The following is a 16,239-nucleotide window of genomic DNA, read 5'->3' as shown; positions in this document are numbered from 1 at the left end:
TTTGTCTTCGCTGGCCTGACATTTCGTGCTCTGGAATGTGAGACATTACTCTTCTGTGTTTGCTCTCTCAGAGACCAGAGTAGATAAACAACAATCAATTTATACTAATAGTGGAACACTACTGATCTTGGACGAGCCACACGATATACTTGGAACATGTTCTCTGTGAATGAGACAGCTAGTGGTACTTCACCTGTAGGTACTGCGTAAAGACAAAAGAAATAGAACACCAATGGTGTAAATTGTATTGAATACGATATAGCATGCATACATATGAAATCCTTTGCTTTGCATCTTAAATCAAAATGTTTATAAAATTATAGCTTTACCAAAGCACTCGTTATCGGCTTTCACTACTCTAGACAGCGCAAAAATTCGTTCTCGTCGCAGCCATGACGTCAGGTGCTAGGACGATACGAACGCCGCTACCTTCTTATAGCAAAATAAGAATTTCCTCTTATGGCATATCATGCCTTGTCATGATTTTCCGTCTTTGGCAATTGTCCACGCAACCCCACTTCGTGAATGCCGCTGAGTAAAAAGTTTCTAATCACAGACGGTTGCTTGGGCGAGCTGCTGGGCGATTGAGGTAAAAGCTAAGTGGGAAAAGAGCTAGGGAATAGGCCTATATTTTTCCTATTTCAGAAGACTAAGCGGCTGCTAGCCGAAATATTGTTCATCGAATTATAAATTATTGCTTTCGTGTTCTACTAGATCAATTGCCAATTGAGTTGATACTGCAATTTGTAATAGTCATCTATAGAAATCACAAGAATACAGGGTGGTTCATAAATAAAGCGTTGAATCATCGCTGAAAATACAAACACAGATACTTCATTGCATCAACTCACACTCTAAAGTAAACTCAGAACGAAAACAAAGAACAAACCTGAATCTTTCAACTCATTTCCAATCAACCTAGCCAAGATGTCTCAAGCAAAGTCTATTGTTGTTATTGGTGGCTCACGTGGCATTGGTTTGGGCTTAGTAAAGCAGGCGGTATGTCCATATCATTGAATCCGACACAACAATTATAGTCTAATGCGACTTGTAGCTGTCTGATTACCCTGAAGCCACTGTCTTTGCTACTGCCAGAAACCCCGAAAAGGCGACTGACCTTCAGGCTCTTTCCGACTCAAACAAAGGAAGGCTCCAAATTCTGGCTCTCGATGCCGATGACTCAAACTCCATCAACCAGGCTGCTACCAAGATCGGACAGCAGGTCGAGTCTCTGGACGTTGTCATCTACAACTCCGGCGTTTTGAATGGATTTGGAAACATACTTGACGTGGGTGCTCAGTCATTGATCGATAACATGACCACGAACGTTTTTGGCGCCTATCACACCGCTATTGCATTTGCGCCCCTCTTATTGAAATCCAAGTACGAGAGAAAATCTTTGGTTCTCCTTTCTTCTTCGTTTGCTTCCATGCAGCTGGCCGATGAGGTTGCTGCGGCTCACGAAGAGGGAATCGCAAAGGGATTTGACGCGACAGCGATGTACAACATCTCAAAGGTAAAAACTTTATTTCGATATCCCTTGTGCGAGACCTTTCACTCACAACATACACCAGACTGCCTTGAACCGTCTAGGAAAAGAGCTTGACACCGTTCTGGCCAGGCAGGGTCTGCCTGTTCTTTTACTTCATCCTGGACTGGTGAAGACCGATATGAACCCTTTTTACGACATTGAAGTCCCAGAAAGCGTCGCTGGAATGTAAGTGTTGCCATCTCCACCAAGGAGTAAATTTTGGTTAACTTTTGTTTTAGGGTCAAAGTTATCCAAACCTTTACCCCTGGAAAGAAGAACTTTTACAGCTGGAACGGCGATGCGCTGCCGTGGTAATTAATGTATAATATGCAGCGATAGAATAGAGTAATTTCACGTTTTGCCTACTTGACTGCTTCTTCTTTCAGGTGAACCTGAAAAGCGATGTGCATTGATGGACTCTTTTTATATGTCGAGTCTTAAAGGCTTCAAAGCGCATGTGGCTTAGTACCACAAATGCAAAGATGTTTTGATCCATATATGCGAATTAAAGGGACATCAGCTTTTATTACGTGAAAATGACATCCGCATTCATTATAGAGTTGTCTAAGTTGCAACCGACCCCTTTGCTTTCTCAATTGTAGATTTCACCATATTAGCAATCGACCATACATCTAGAAACATAATCGCACGATAACCTGACTCAATCATTTGTGGAACCATTTCGAGGCTCGTGGCGGCACTAGGCTGAGTTAGCATATTTATGTGTTCTTCTGTTTCCAGAAATTTACTTACCCCCAGAGTGGCTTGTTGTATTTTTTGCTTGCCATTGACATGCTCTCCATAGCAGAAACGAGGGTGGGATGAGGTTTGCCCAGAGAAAGTGGCAGTCCTGCATCTGCCATGAAATCTCCAGGCCCAAACATAAGTGCTGAGACACCAGGTATTGAGGCAATCTGTTCGACATTTGCAATTCCTTTGACGCTCTCTATTTGGGGGATCACAGCGACATGATTGTTTGAATTCTTTATGTTGAACGCATCATCTGGATATAGTGAAGCATCTGAGATGCCAGGAGTAAAAACCCACGGACTAAACGAACGATTGCCAAGAGGAGCTTGTCAATTCAGATGAGGTAAGCTTATGTGGCTCTCAATTATCCCATGTTCATTGTTAAGACACTTACGGTAATAAACTTTCTTCATAAACTCCTCAACCTCCTCCTTGCTTTCACTGTGGGGGATGATAATTCCAGCTGCACCAGCGTCAAGTGCGGTAGTTAAAGCCCACTCGTCTTCCTTGGGAACCCTAACCAAGGCCATTGTTTTGCCTTCTGAATGATGTTGAGCGGCATGGATAGCACTGTTCAAGTTAGCCTTCACTTCTTATCATAGATAGGAATGCTCATACTCATGAAGGACGATCCGATCGAACATTCCATGCTCAACATCAATCCAGACAAAGTCTGGCCTCACAGAAGCGTAAACCTTGGTTAAAAAAGAGCTAGGGATACCTTGAGCAATGCCATACATAGTTTTCTTGGCATCTTTTTGCGCTTCTCGTAAAGCTTCTTTCAGATTCCCCGGGTATGTGAGGAGGGCTGATCGCCATTTTGCTTGCGTGTGTAAGGCAGTGTTGTCTAGATAGCCTTGGCCCGACATTTCGAAAAGATATGTAAATGTGTCTTAATGCTGTTACGTTTTGACTAAGAAGACGTGTAATGGATCGACAAGCGGGCTGTTGGCTTTATAGATGGCATAAAAACAACATCTGTTATCTATATAAGCAATAGATTGTATGGAATCACAGCGTTAGCAGCTCTACGTTCTGACATTTGTATCTAGGTTCAGTGGCTGTAACTCAAAGACGCATTGTCTTTGGGCTGTTTCTTCAATGTTTATTAGCGCTGATCTAATTCTTACAATGTTTATTGTTCGTCGGCAAGCAAAAATGTTTACTTTGCTGTTGCTTAGATTTTTATATGTTTCAAGTAGTCAAAAGCTTAATGCAATGCTATTTTATTAGCTACAACTGCCGAATATAGTAATTCTTTTGTCAGCCTAAACGATAGTAAAGTACACTTCTAGGAAGTAATCACAGATTTTCAGATATAGTTCAAATGCGCTTCCAGGTTGCCGTCAATATTGCGTTCCACGTTCTCAAGCGCTTGCGTCTCGCTCTCACTCTCCTGCGCGAAGTGCAGCGTTCCTAGGTATACTCCATTCATGGGTATGCTAAACTCGATCTTCATTCCGATCCTTCCGATCGGCAGCGCAGCCGGTCTTGCAGCGCAGCCGGTCTTGCAGCGCAGCCGGTCTTGCAGCGCACAGTAGATAAACTGTGTATCAGGTAGTGCGACGCAATTTGTGTTGATCTAGGGCGTTGAGCACCATGTGATTTGGAATGTCTTTGTAATGGATTTCTTGTTAATGACACCTAATCGTTACAATTACGCAACCACTACCCTGTAAAGTGAGATTCTTGGTGTTGTGTTCTTCTGTACCGCCCCAGGCTAGCTTTAATCAGCAAAATCGCTGCTGAAAATATTTCCTGTTTAGGGCAATATCTCCTGTGGAACAAAACCTCGACACTGATACACCTCCTGCCAGTTCGCAAATACAAGAGAGTTGTGAGCATAGATATGCATATATATATTTCGACTTAATTTGAGGCCAGCCAATGATATAGTATGATGCATCACCTGTAACCGTGGGATTTAAGAATGTACAGTAATTGATCTGACATACGCAATTCTAGGAACAACAATTAGGTAAAAAGGAGCTACATCGTGCAATAAGTCGATCCATGCGAGTGTCTATTGCAACGTGTGCGCCCCGTCCAAACTTGATTAGGGATGCTTAGCAAATAATGTTTAGTAAAAACATCCCCTTGGATTTTACAGTCGATTTGATATCGAGATGTAGCTAGCCTTACGTCGCACTGTGCTTCTTATCAAGCATACTGCAAGATATGCATCATGTCGTAAAATTGGGTCATAGGAAAACGTTTTGATGATTACATATACATTACTTGTAGGTATGTAGCCATATAGGTGACTATAAAAGCGTGGACGTTCGACCACTTGAGCTGTCGAGAAGAAAGTAAAACAACAAGTACAATTTTTGCATTAATTGGCTATCTTCATTATATCCTTTTCAACAATTTTTACCTATTTCTGTCCAACAAAACCACAATGGCTCTTCCTACAACACAGAAAAAATGGGTTATCATGGGGCAGGGGAGAGACCTTGATGAGTATAACTTTACCGATGGACCAGTCCCCACAGTGGGAGAACACGGAGTTTTGGTTAAACTACACGCTGCCTCGTTGAACTATCGTGATCATCTTATCCCAAAGCCAAAGGCAGTTTCAATCCGCAATTTACAAATATCCATCTCTTACTAATCACATCCATAGGGCGCTTATCCTTTCCATCTGAATTTGCCTGTGGTAGGCGGATCTGATGGAGCCGGCGAAGTTGTTGAAGTTGGATCGAAAGTTACAAAGTGGACAAAAGGAGATCGAGTCACAGCCATTTTTAACCCAGGACATCAATCCGGCCAGATGACCGTGGCTGCATTACACAATGGCAGTATAGGCGGCTCTTATGATGGCACATTTCAGCAATACGGGGTGTTTGAAGAGTCTTGGCTTGTGCGCCTGGCATCTAATCTGTCCTATCTCGAAGGTGCAACCCTTTCCGACTGCGGTGTAACCGCATGGAATGCACTTTATGGGTTGAAGGCCGTGAAGCCGGGCGAATGGGTCTTAACTCAAGGCACTGGTGGCGTAAGCCTCTTCGCCATTCAGGTTCGTTTACTCTGCTCATAACACCATTCGACCAAAGAGATATCTAACAAGGACGTTAGTTTGCGAAAGCAGGAGGTGCTCGAGTCGTTGCTACAACATCCTCCCCCGCGAAATACGATTTGCTAAAGAGCCTTGGTGCCGATCATATCATCAATTATAATGAAGATGAACACTGGGGACAAACAGCCAGAAAGTTTACACCCAATGGCGAAGGCTTTGATCATGTCATTGATGTCGGCGGCACTGACACTTTATCCCAGAGCGTACAGGCAGTTAGACATGAGGGGATTATTACTGTGATTGGACTTTTAACCGGCACGGAAGCTGGAAAAGCAAATATCATAGATGCCCTAGTGAATATTTGCACTTTCCGTGGTATTCATATCGGCTCTAAAGATCAGATGGAGGAGATGATGGCTGCAATAGAAGCCAATGGAATCCAGCCTGTCTTGGATAAGAGGGTATTCAAGCTGGATGAACTAAGGGACGGTCTCGAATATCTGGTTAGTATACTCTGTCTCTTATGCAATACACGTACTAATGCATCTCTTAGGAAGCCAGAAAGCATGTTGGCAAAGTTGTGGTTAAAATCATTTAGCAAGCTACCGAATCATGAAGGAAGAGCAAAGTCGCAAATCGATTACATTCGACGGGGTCCAACATTATTGGTTATGTTTGCACCGATGCGTCTCGGATCTCCATTGACTGATGAGATTCCACTGGTTTAGCGCTGTAGATTTCGACAAGAAAGGTCTTATAATGTTTATTTTATCTACACTTAAAAGAAGTTTTGGTTATAATCGTTCCATTTTTAAAGTACAATTGATGTCAATTGTAGAGTGTAAGACGAGATTCAGCTCCTCCGCACCTTAGTACAAACCCGTAAACTGGTGATTATTAATATTGAAGCAAAGAGTTAATGCATGCCAATTGCAAATCACCGTCGCCGGTGAAATAGGGACCAGACAATGAAACCATAACTTGCTGCAAGTTGGTCGTTCGATATTATTGCTGTATAAATTCCCGGCGCAAATCAAATTTGAGCAAAATATGTCATCTCTACTATAATATGCTTCTCTCGCAGCGGTTAGTCTCAAACTTGCCATATTATAGCCTCTGTGCCTTGCTAGAACCCTTACTGTCGCATTGATGGAACAATATGTTTACATTTAGGCTTAGTAACTCTCTTTCTCACCTTTCGCTGACTGCCTACTTCTAGATATCCGCAAGCGCCTTGTTAGTAATAGTCCAGTTCCACACGCATTTTCACACGAAATGTTTCCCTCTCCGGCAGGAGGATAAAGTATATACAGACTATTTATATTAAAACTCTTAAACGTAACCAAAACGAGTCCGCCGTAAACGGACCGAGGTGCCGAAATGCTTCAACCTCCTTCTACTTTAGGGCTCCCTCGTACTAGTATTAGTTGCAACTCCCCCAGATACGGGAAACACGGCAAATTGTTATTATCCACCAATAGATGCATCCCACGATGGACCAATTATCAAGAGGTATCTTGCAGCCAAGTTTCCTATTTCGGCCATCGCTGAGCAGTATCGTATGTAAAGTATTAGAAAGACAGTTACAGATTTATCGCGTGTTTACTCTTTCCTTGGTTGATTTAGGTCGGTCCACTCATCGTTCATTATCGTGAAATGTTCATTGCGTCTCAATTATATAAAGGCTGATCATTTCCACGTTCAAACTTAAAGTATCAATCCCACATCACATCATCATTTTATAGTTGTCTCAGGTCAAAGCAAAGGCATCAAAATGCATTTCACAATCGCCGTACCCTTGGGTTTCGCTAGCTTGGCGCTAGCTGTTTCCAATCCTTCGGGCCAGAAAGTTACCAGCTCGGCAGCTTTCAGCAGTGGAGCAGGAAACAACAACAATGCCAATATCTTCGACGGCACTGGAAACGGCGGATCAGACACTTACAGTAATTTTCCCCTACCGTTTCATACTTTAACATGTCTGGTCTCTCGAATGCAAGAATGCTAAGTGGTCACAGAGTGCTATCATGGCGGCTGGCAAAGCTTCCCTCCGGTCTCCCAATGGATCGAGTTTGATGCGATGTGGAACAACTCCAAGACTGCCATGGCGCAGTCGTGTGCCAACTTGGGAATTGGATCTTGCTCAAATGGCGCCGGTGCTTTTGGACCTGGCAACAGTGGAGAGCAGACTGGATTAATCTGGAATGCCATCCAGCAAGTTGCCCAGGCTTCTTTGGTCGATCATAGATTCATTCTGGCAACAATTTTGCAAGAGGTACTTTTCTTTTCATCCATGTCCTACGAATTTCTGTTTATATCAGCTAACACTCCCAAAGTCCATTGGCTGTGTCAATGTTTGCCCGAGCACCAACCCAGATCCTTCTCAGCCAGATAACCCCGGCTTGATGCAGTCTGATGGTGGAGCAACATTTGTTGGAAACTCAGCCAGCGATTCATCTCAGCAGTCTAGTATTACTCAAATGGTCATCGATGGAACTCAGGGAACTTCCCTTGGCGATGGCCTTGTTCAGTGCATCAACCAATATGGAAACATCTATGAAGTAAGTCATTTACTCAAAGTTATATCACACAGATTCTGACCAGTAATAATTAGGCCGCCCGCTGCTATAACTCGGGCTCAGTTAACAGCGGAAATCTGAACGATGGCCAGGGCGCCACAGCCTCATATGTCAATGATATTGCCAATCGGATGACTGGCTGGCTCTACTCTGACAGCAAGTTCAACCAATGTTAAGTTCCATGTTCAAGGTATATTTGTAAACCTTGAGTGTACATAAATCAAACGTATATACTTTTTGTACATATTCAAAGCCTTAGTATACATAGAGCACATATACACACACACATAGTCAGCTCATTCAAAATTTGCACGCTACCTCATATAAAACATGTCTCCAATCACACCTACAAGATTATTCAACATCGCACAAACTTTGCAAAATCAGTTTAAGGCTACGCTTATGGCACTCCCGTTGCCATATACAATTCATGGTTAATGGAGCAAAAGCTAAGAGGCGTGCGCGGCTATGATAAAGTACGCTCTTCAGGAAACCCTGATCCATTTTAATACAAAACATACAATAAACGTCTAGCTACCAGTGTCCAAAAATAGTAACAGAAATATCTTGATAAGCTACGCATGCTTACATATTGTTGGCTATTCCTGATGCCCACGTAGGAATTTGAGAAGATACTTGCTCGCTTATCTGTTACACCAGACCTGATCCTTCTCCCAGCAATGAATGACGGTTATGAGCGATGTTGCTTCTATATAAGTAGCTCTTACAACTAAGCGAGTACCTGCCAGAACGGAAAGTTGCTGGGATACCTCACAGCCGCGAAAACGAATCACATGGAGGCGTTTTGGACGTTTACTAGGACGAATGGGAATTGCATACACTGTCGGGAAAATATGTACCATTGCGGTTACCCTACTCACACGTCAAATTTTCGTTGTTGGCATTCATATTTGCACTATTCACGCTGAATACACCAAGTTCAATTGTCTCTAGTATCACAAGAAGGATGTCAACTCATTCTGCTTAAACGCATTGGGAGTAAACTACGCATCTCAAATTAGTAATCTCATCTAGGAGAATAACATGGGGGGCAGAGGAGGTAGAGATGTTGTCTTACAATCATTTTGCACTTGGCAAGTATATGGTGATACACACTGCGTCGGGCCTGTCCAGCCAGCGCCGCCGCACTGAGCGTAATGCTGTGCAACTCCTGATCCCGTAGGGCTCGAAGATGAGCTGGTACGAGTCGACGAGATCACAGTTGACGTCCGGCTAGTCGACACAGTTGAAGATTTGAGTGTGGTGCTGCTCCTGGCAGCGGTGGTGCTGCTGGTCCTACTCGTGGAGGAAGAGCTTCCACCGGTGCCGCCGCTAATTGTGCCCTGAGCATAAAAAACACCACGACCATTGGTACCGACATAAACTTGCCCAGCGACAGTGGCACTGCCCGCTAACTTGGCACCGTCAATGGCGCCGAAGCCTTGGGCGCTACCTTGGATATCCGTCCAAGTTGCGCCGTTATCTGCGCTGGCATAAAGGCGGTTGCCAGCTGAGCCGGTGCCAAAGGCATACAGGTTCCAGTTTGATCCAGAGCCGAGGCCAAGAGCGATCTGGTAAGTGTTTGTAAGACTGGTGGACACCTGAGTGAAGGTCGTGCCCGAATCAGTGGAACGGAAGATACCAGCATCAGTGGAAACATATAGAGTGCCTGCAGTTGTTGGGTGGGCGATGATGTCCCGGATAGAGGTTGTGCTACCCAGCTTCGGCCCAGCTGTGAAGCTACTGCCTGTGTTATTGCTAACATAAAAGGTCGAGGCGTATCCACCATAGAAGAGACTGTTCGTCTTCTTGTCTGCGGCGATGACGGCGGTTGCTGGCAAGCTGGAGACAGACGTGAAACTGCCCTGGTATTGAGATCGCTGCACGCCTGATGACCCTGTCGACCACAAGATTGTATCGGCGTTGGCGGAATAGGCTACGGTGCCTCCGTTCATGTTTGTATCAGCGCCGTAGTCAATGTTCCATGTGACACCGCCGTCCGATGAAGTTGCGACCTGTTGAGTGCCAGCGGTGTTGCCGACTCGGACAACATTCTTGACAGAGTTACCGGCGTAGTCAACACCGGTCGAGGTCGTCCATGTTGGAGTCGACCAGATATTCTGGGGAGAAGTACCAAGGCTATTTGCGCTTGTAAAGGTATAGCCATTATTGTCTCCAACTGCTGCCAACAGCTCGCTTCCACCAGGTGCCGAGGCCAGGCCTTGAACAGCAGTTTCTTCGATGCCATCTGCGAGCGACTGTATTGTCACATTGTGAATGGTATCCCACTTAGTCAAGTCATGGCCACCGAAGATCGTCATACCAGTACCGTAGAGCCAGTGGTTGCTATCCAGGGGATCAATCTCAAGTGACTCGATCATCCAGCCAAGGCGCTTGATAAGTGACCCAGGGGGTGTTTCGCTGGTTACATCGATGAAATCGTTTTTGATCCATGGCGCTAGCGGAGTCTTGACATTCGTCAGTGGTCAATGGTAATGATAAGATGTATCATCAGTTTGACTTACCGAGATGCTGTAATAGTAAGTCATGTCAGGATAACTAGCCCATGCCCACAGGGGGCTCCATGTCGTGCCTGAATCCGTGGAACGGAATATTTGGGCATCTGGCCACCAAGAATTAAGTGAAGCCACGACAAGTGTCCCTGGTTTTTGCAGATCAAGACCGAGACCGCCAAAGCCAAAGTAGAGATCTGATCCGCTGACGGGAGTTATGTCTTTCCAAGTCGCAGCTGTGATATCGTATCTCCATACTGACCCAGATGTGCCGTCATATGGTCCCGTACCATCGGAATAAGTTAAGTACAGTGCTTTCTCTGCTGGCTGGAGCTTGGCTTTGTGGGGAAAGTATCTGCCTGGCTGTCCAGGGACTGCACTCCACGTAGAGCCGGCATTTGTGCTCACATATACCGAAGCAGTTATGTTATCAGCAGTACCAACAAATATCCGCGACGTTGCACCACCAGTAGTGCCGCTTGTTGAGTCAAATGTTACCCATAGCAGTCCCTGCTTGTCGCTATTATAGCCAGTAGTATCACTCGGATCTGGTACAAAGGGACCCGTGTCTGTAAATGATGCTACCTTTGAAAAGGTGACACCGCCATCTGTAGATTTCCATAGACCATTTCCGGACCGAGCCCCGAAATAGATAATATTGGAGTTGGCCGGATCAACAGCTAGGCGCTCTCCATTACCACGCCCGGGCATGTTGCCTCCGACTTTAAAAGTTAGGTTGCTAAAAGACCAGGTTGCACCACGGTCTGATGACCTGATGATAGCACCATTGTTGGGATCCCTATAGATGTGTCAGAGTTATCAAGTCTAGACCTGAGTCGGTGTACAAACCAGCTGTTAGTATATAAGCCGACTGCAGCATATATCTTTTCGTCGTTCTGGGGATCAAGAGCCATGGCGTCGATGCCCCAATTGTGCCAGCCGGCATCAGTAGCAATGCCATCCGTAACGGCGGTCCAGGAATCATCAGAATTCAGACGGTAGAGACCGCCGATATCTGCTCGGGCATAGGCCACGCCTTTCGTTTTGGGGTGAAAGACAATTCCAGGGATAAAGCCGCCGCCGCCGCCAAATTTGACATTCTTCCACGTAAATGCGGCCTGTACAGGAATAGCAGCTCCGAGAAGGAGTGCAAACGCAGAAGCGTACTTCATGGCAAAGTAATGCTATGACCGCAGTCAAAACCGGCCAGTGGACAAAGTTTACAGTCGACGCAACGGTCATTTCTACATCGGTGGAAAGTAATGGCTTTTATATGCCAATGTTCGGCACAATCTAAATACCGTATGTATGACAAGACTGTAGACAGCTATTGCCTAATATATACTTAACATAGCGAGATCCTATATATCCTTATAGGCTAGAGTTTAAATGCGCCAGATGTATAAGCTGGCGATGTAAAGAAGTTAGAGGTTAATATCGAGGATAATTGAGTTATATCCGAATTGTGGACCTCTGTTGTGAGGTTGTATGCGCACCAATTATGTGAGAATCGTAGGGGTATATTAGGCTGTTAACTGCAATCGACTGCATTTACGTATAAAGATGCGTTTCGCTTCTTTTGGGTCATGATGAAACTTTTATATTATTTGATAGGTGGACTAACGTCTTTTTTATTCAATTGTCCGATTGTTTTAGACTATCAATCCTGGGACCACGCATCTAAATCAGCCGGTGGCCTGATGGATTGCACTCTTCTTTCTCTTGGCAATAGTGACCGCTGTATGTGTTTCTAGCCCTTTTATCTTCCTGACGTTTTCCCGTAAACTTCCTTGATTCCTTGCTCGCACCATATAATTCCCTTGCATTTGCGCTCTTCTTTCCGCGCCTAGTGGTTCGTCAGGCTACGCTGACTTCCCGCCATCGTTCGTGCCCCTCTTTGAGCTGCGCCTCGAAGTGAACTCTCCTGTGTGAGCTGTGTTTTGAATGTAGTTTTCTGTTGTTTTAATAGCCCTGCTCTCCATATCTCTTCAACTTGTGCTGAGTTCCTTGGCTGTTCTGTGTTTCTTCTTATAACTTTCTACGTTCAATGTTCCAGCAGGCCACTGCCGTGGCGAATCAAGCCCCGCCAAAGAAGGCCGGATGAAGGCTTTTGGTATGTATCATGAATCTCTACTTGGCCCTCTCAACTAAGTGTAATTATTTAAAACTCTTTCCCCTTTGTTAATAACTAGTCATTGGGGTAACTTCAATTGTGAACTTGTTGCCTCGTCTCGTTTCCTTGTCTTCACATCGTTATCTATTCTTTTTTTACGTGCTATATTTGAAAGTAGCGCTATCACGTGCCACTGCATACACGTATTTGTCCAGTAAAACAAAACTGATGTCGCCCATCTTCTGAGAGCCGTCGCGAAACTCAATCTTCCATCACATAATGGATCAACCGCATGAATCAACACTCAACGCCCCTTTTCCACGAACTAAAAATGGCCGTCTAGCTGCTTGTGAGCCTTGCCAGAAACGAAAGTATGCATGTGATCGCTCTCTTCCAGCATGTCTACGCTGCCAGCGAAGTCGGGTGAAGAGGCCCTGCAGATATCTTGCAGCGAGCCCCCAGCATCCACAGAGCTCCGATAATTCCAGCAATGCTCATTCCATGTGTCCGCCAAATGACCCCACGCTAGATTCTTTACCACCAAGCAGTATATTTGAAGCTGTCGAACTGACGTCTAATGGGCCAACCCTAAATCCGCTGAATGAGAGCAATGTTCTCAGTCACTACGAAAGCGTGCCGCCAAACCCCAGCTCACTAGCCGATGAGAGAAGCTCTTTACTAGGTGTAGACATCGACGACTTACAAACCGCTTTGGATGCCCTGTCTTGCTTGCCGAGTCTTGAGGCCGAACAAATCCTTGGTAAAGCTCACGTCATCAATATGTTTAACGGGTGGCTTCCGTTCTCTACAACGCAGATTTTGACCGAACTAAGGCGTACTTATCCTTCTGCATTCCGGCAGGATCAGCAAAGAGAGCATTTAAAGGAATTGGCCCTCACAATATTCTCAAATACCGCAGAAGCACTATCCAATGACCAGGATTATCTATCGGAAGACTGGTACACATCCTTCTCCGGCACAAGGATAAGATGGGAGATAATCGGGCTACTCTTCAGCAGCTGGGCTATATTCTCTGTTCATAACAGAGTGCATATCAGTCAATATCGACCCAGAGTCCTAGTGGCCAAATTTTTCGACATCATGAAAAGCTGCATCAGATTCTGTCATTTGGCCAAAGCCAGCAATCTATTTCTTCTTTACCTTTTGTACCGGACAAGCATCGTTTCGTCTATTGTGGATGGACCTGATAGTGAGAACTCCTTATTGTCGCCTTAATAGAGCCAACAGTGCTAATGAGATCGTTTTAGATGCCAATTTTTGGAAGCTTCATTCAGACACGGTGTCTTTAGCATGCTCTTTGCGACTCCATGCTATGCCTGATTCTTCACTACAGGACCGTCATTCGAAAAAGCAGTCTGAACGCCGTCTTTTCACCGCAATCTATGTTCTTGATAAATCTGGTGCGATATTCTCGGGTAAAATTCCTCTTCTCACCTCACAATACTGCTCTACGGCTTTGCCACTGGATATCTGCGATACTATTCTGTTGCACAAGAAGCCTGCTCAAACTGCAAACCCTCCTTCGCTAGAAGTTGATAACTATGGCTGGAATACTGGTGGTGAAATCTATTCCACAACCACTCTTCGGGCAAGAAGCTTGATTGCGCACCTGAAAGAAGAAATTCTGATTATTGCCCTAAATAATAAAAGAAAAATTCTGCCTGATTTGATGTAAGTACGCTTGCGCCTTGATCTAGACATCTTAAGACTAACGTCTCTCCAAACGCAGCAAATTAAAGCTGAAGCAAGTCTACACTTACAGTCAACTTCCTAGCTGGCTTCAATTATCCGATGGCGACGAAAAGTCCAAATCGCCGGTTCCTCGTGTTTTGTACACCAAACTCTTCATTCGACTAGAGCATCTTCAAAATCTCTACCTTATTGAAAGATTATCGCACCATATGCAACCCGAGGCTACTCAGAATCTAACTAATATTTGCTTGGATATCATATCAGTCACAGTTGCTTTCTGGACGCGGAATGATTGCCTTGTGGGTATGGAGGGAGACTACGAATGGTTCATCACAGGCTACGCGGTTCCAGCTGCTGTCACTTTATGTAAAACCCTTCTTCTAGCGCACGATGACGGCCCATCTATATCTTCAACTCCTACCTCGGCTATTATTCAACAACTTAGCTTACTCAACGCTTTTACCGAATGGCTAATGCTCCGGGTGCCTTGTACAGATCGATGTTCCAAGGCGAGCAGTCTGATCATGCGAATTTTAGACCAAGTCCTCAACATTTCACCTCGTACAGCTGCTGGCATAGTTCAAGACACGACATCCCGGCGATCGACTTCTCACATAATCCATCCCCATGATTTGAACGAGATCGATACGTTCAATTGGCTAGAATAAGGTTTTAAAGGATATATATTTTGGCTATTGTTCAGCGAGATTCTCTCAACCAACAGCATTCTTTGTGCCCCATATCATCTAAATGCTAGACTACTTGTTTATAGTTGTAAATAATAAACAATCTGAATGATCAACTATTGAGCGATTGCCTTTATGACCATTAAGCTCTTATTCTGAGCCTTTATGCTACATTATACTATAAGTAGCGAATATCTCTTCTAATGATTCTAGCCGTAGCAAAACACCTTTGAGATATCCTCTATGACGTAGTGGGACGTCTTGTTTATCCTGTTAGTTATCAGTTCCGTTTTCCTTCCCAGCCATCTTGGCGTAATGATCCCTGGTGAACCCAAACATCGCAATATTGCTTATCTTCCCATCTTTGTAAACTGCCATATGTTTGGTACCCTCATACTGATAACCCGCTCGCTTCAAGACTTTCAAGCTTCCTCCATTTTCTTCGATAACGCTGGCGTGCAGTCTTAGTAGTGTAGGAACCTGCTCGAATACCCATTGACTTAATCCGGCGATGGCTTCCGTCATGATGCCTTGACCCCAATAATCTGGCGATAACCAGTATCCAAGAATTTTTGTTCTTGATTCCACGCCCTTCAGATGTTGAAACCCGCAACTGCCAATAACTGTGTTACTGTCAAGAGTGCAAATTGCAAACTCAAGGGCTCCTTCTTCGCTGGCGATTTTGATCCACCTTTCAGCGCTTTCAAGTGTGTATGGGCTTGGAAACGCATCTGACATGTATTGGGAGACGAGATGTGTATTTGCGCCGCGAACAATTGCGTCGGCATCTGATGCACGATAACGTCGAATGACGCTCTTTTTCAGTGTAAGGATGGTTTCCGAGACTTGCGCCATCGTTATTGGCTAAGGATAAGGACAAGTGACGACTTCGTTTTATTTTATTGTACAAACAGTTGACACAGTCTCTCTATGTGTTGGGAAATGCAAGTTTATATACCATTTTGCGTCCAGCTCTCCTTGAACGAAATTCGACTTTGCTGTCTAGGCTTCTGGTTGCCATTACACAAGTGGATAAGAGCTACTTTAATAAGTAGCCAGTGGGTATCCATTCCGACTCCGACTCCGATCCCGACCCCGACTTGCCTCTAGACTTTGATACATAACCAGGAGACATAACACAAAATCCTGCCCTCCGGGATGGTGAGTCAATTCAAATCTCTAGGACCATTTAGACAGAAACATGTTATTACAATGAGCAAAGCTCTTACTAATCCTTATTTATTCTTTTTTGTGGTGGCGACTAAACGACCCACCGCTTGGGCTATCTCACAATTTGCATTTTCACACTTCCCGAAATTATCATCGTGGTCGAACAGA

General features: G+C 44.7%; 7 protein-coding genes across 7 annotated transcripts; 4 read left to right on the top strand and 3 right to left on the bottom strand.

Moving 5' to 3' along the window:
* Positions 1–927: 927 nt before the first annotated feature.
* Positions 928–1,846, top strand: TGAM01_v208100 (hypothetical protein; the record flags this gene model as incomplete). The annotated part of the gene is made up of 4 exons (XM_018809258.1): positions 928–999; positions 1,055–1,516; positions 1,575–1,717; positions 1,771–1,846. 4 exons carry the CDS (start codon positions 928–930, stop codon positions 1,844–1,846), a joined length of 753 nt encoding a protein of 250 aa, XP_018657526.1.
* Positions 1,847–2,196: 350 nt separating this feature from the next.
* On the bottom strand, positions 2,197–3,150 carry TGAM01_v208099 (hypothetical protein; the record flags this gene model as incomplete). Its single annotated transcript, XM_018809257.1, has 4 exons — positions 2,197–2,236; positions 2,285–2,534; positions 2,676–2,851; positions 2,900–3,150. The coding sequence occupies 4 exons, from the start codon at positions 3,148–3,150 to the stop codon at positions 2,197–2,199; spliced, it is 717 nt and encodes a 238-aa protein (XP_018657525.1).
* Positions 3,151–4,682: 1,532 nt separating this feature from the next.
* TGAM01_v208098 (menadione-induced gene-6) lies at positions 4,683–5,898 on the top strand (the record flags this gene model as incomplete). The annotated part of the gene is made up of 4 exons (XM_018809256.1): positions 4,683–4,856; positions 4,908–5,300; positions 5,360–5,803; positions 5,854–5,898. The coding sequence occupies 4 exons, from the start codon at positions 4,683–4,685 to the stop codon at positions 5,896–5,898; spliced, it is 1,056 nt and encodes a 351-aa protein (XP_018657524.1).
* A 1,176-nt stretch (positions 5,899–7,074) lies between these two features.
* Positions 7,075–8,052, top strand: TGAM01_v208097 (hypothetical protein; the record flags this gene model as incomplete). Its single annotated transcript, XM_018809255.1, has 4 exons — positions 7,075–7,243; positions 7,316–7,572; positions 7,634–7,858; positions 7,912–8,052. The coding sequence occupies 4 exons, from the start codon at positions 7,075–7,077 to the stop codon at positions 8,050–8,052; spliced, it is 792 nt and encodes a 263-aa protein (XP_018657523.1).
* Positions 8,053–8,907: 855 nt separating this feature from the next.
* TGAM01_v208096 (fungal cellulose binding domain-containing protein) lies at positions 8,908–11,561 on the bottom strand (the record flags this gene model as incomplete). Its single annotated transcript, XM_018809254.2, has 3 exons — positions 8,908–10,344; positions 10,402–11,188; positions 11,239–11,561. 3 exons carry the CDS (start codon positions 11,559–11,561, stop codon positions 8,908–8,910), a joined length of 2,547 nt encoding a protein of 848 aa, XP_018657522.2.
* A 1,220-nt stretch (positions 11,562–12,781) lies between these two features.
* Positions 12,782–14,883, top strand: TGAM01_v208095 (hypothetical protein; the record flags this gene model as incomplete). Its single annotated transcript, XM_018809253.1, has 3 exons — positions 12,782–13,712; positions 13,771–14,194; positions 14,253–14,883. The coding sequence occupies 3 exons, from the start codon at positions 12,782–12,784 to the stop codon at positions 14,881–14,883; spliced, it is 1,986 nt and encodes a 661-aa protein (XP_018657521.1).
* Positions 14,884–15,174: 291 nt separating this feature from the next.
* TGAM01_v208094 (acetyltransferase) lies at positions 15,175–15,756 on the bottom strand (the record flags this gene model as incomplete). Its single annotated transcript, XM_018809252.1, has 1 exon — positions 15,175–15,756. The coding sequence occupies one exon, from the start codon at positions 15,754–15,756 to the stop codon at positions 15,175–15,177; it is 582 nt and encodes a 193-aa protein (XP_018657520.1).
* Positions 15,757–16,239: the final 483 nt, after the last annotated feature.

Source organism: Trichoderma gamsii (genome assembly GCF_001481775.2).
Source record: "Trichoderma gamsii strain T6085 chromosome Unknown Scaffold_32.2, whole genome shotgun sequence".
In the NCBI taxonomy this organism is placed as follows: domain Eukaryota; kingdom Fungi; phylum Ascomycota; class Sordariomycetes; order Hypocreales; family Hypocreaceae; genus Trichoderma; species Trichoderma gamsii.
The sequence above is the reverse complement of the archived record's forward strand: the minus strand, read 5'-3'. Positions and strand labels throughout refer to the sequence as shown.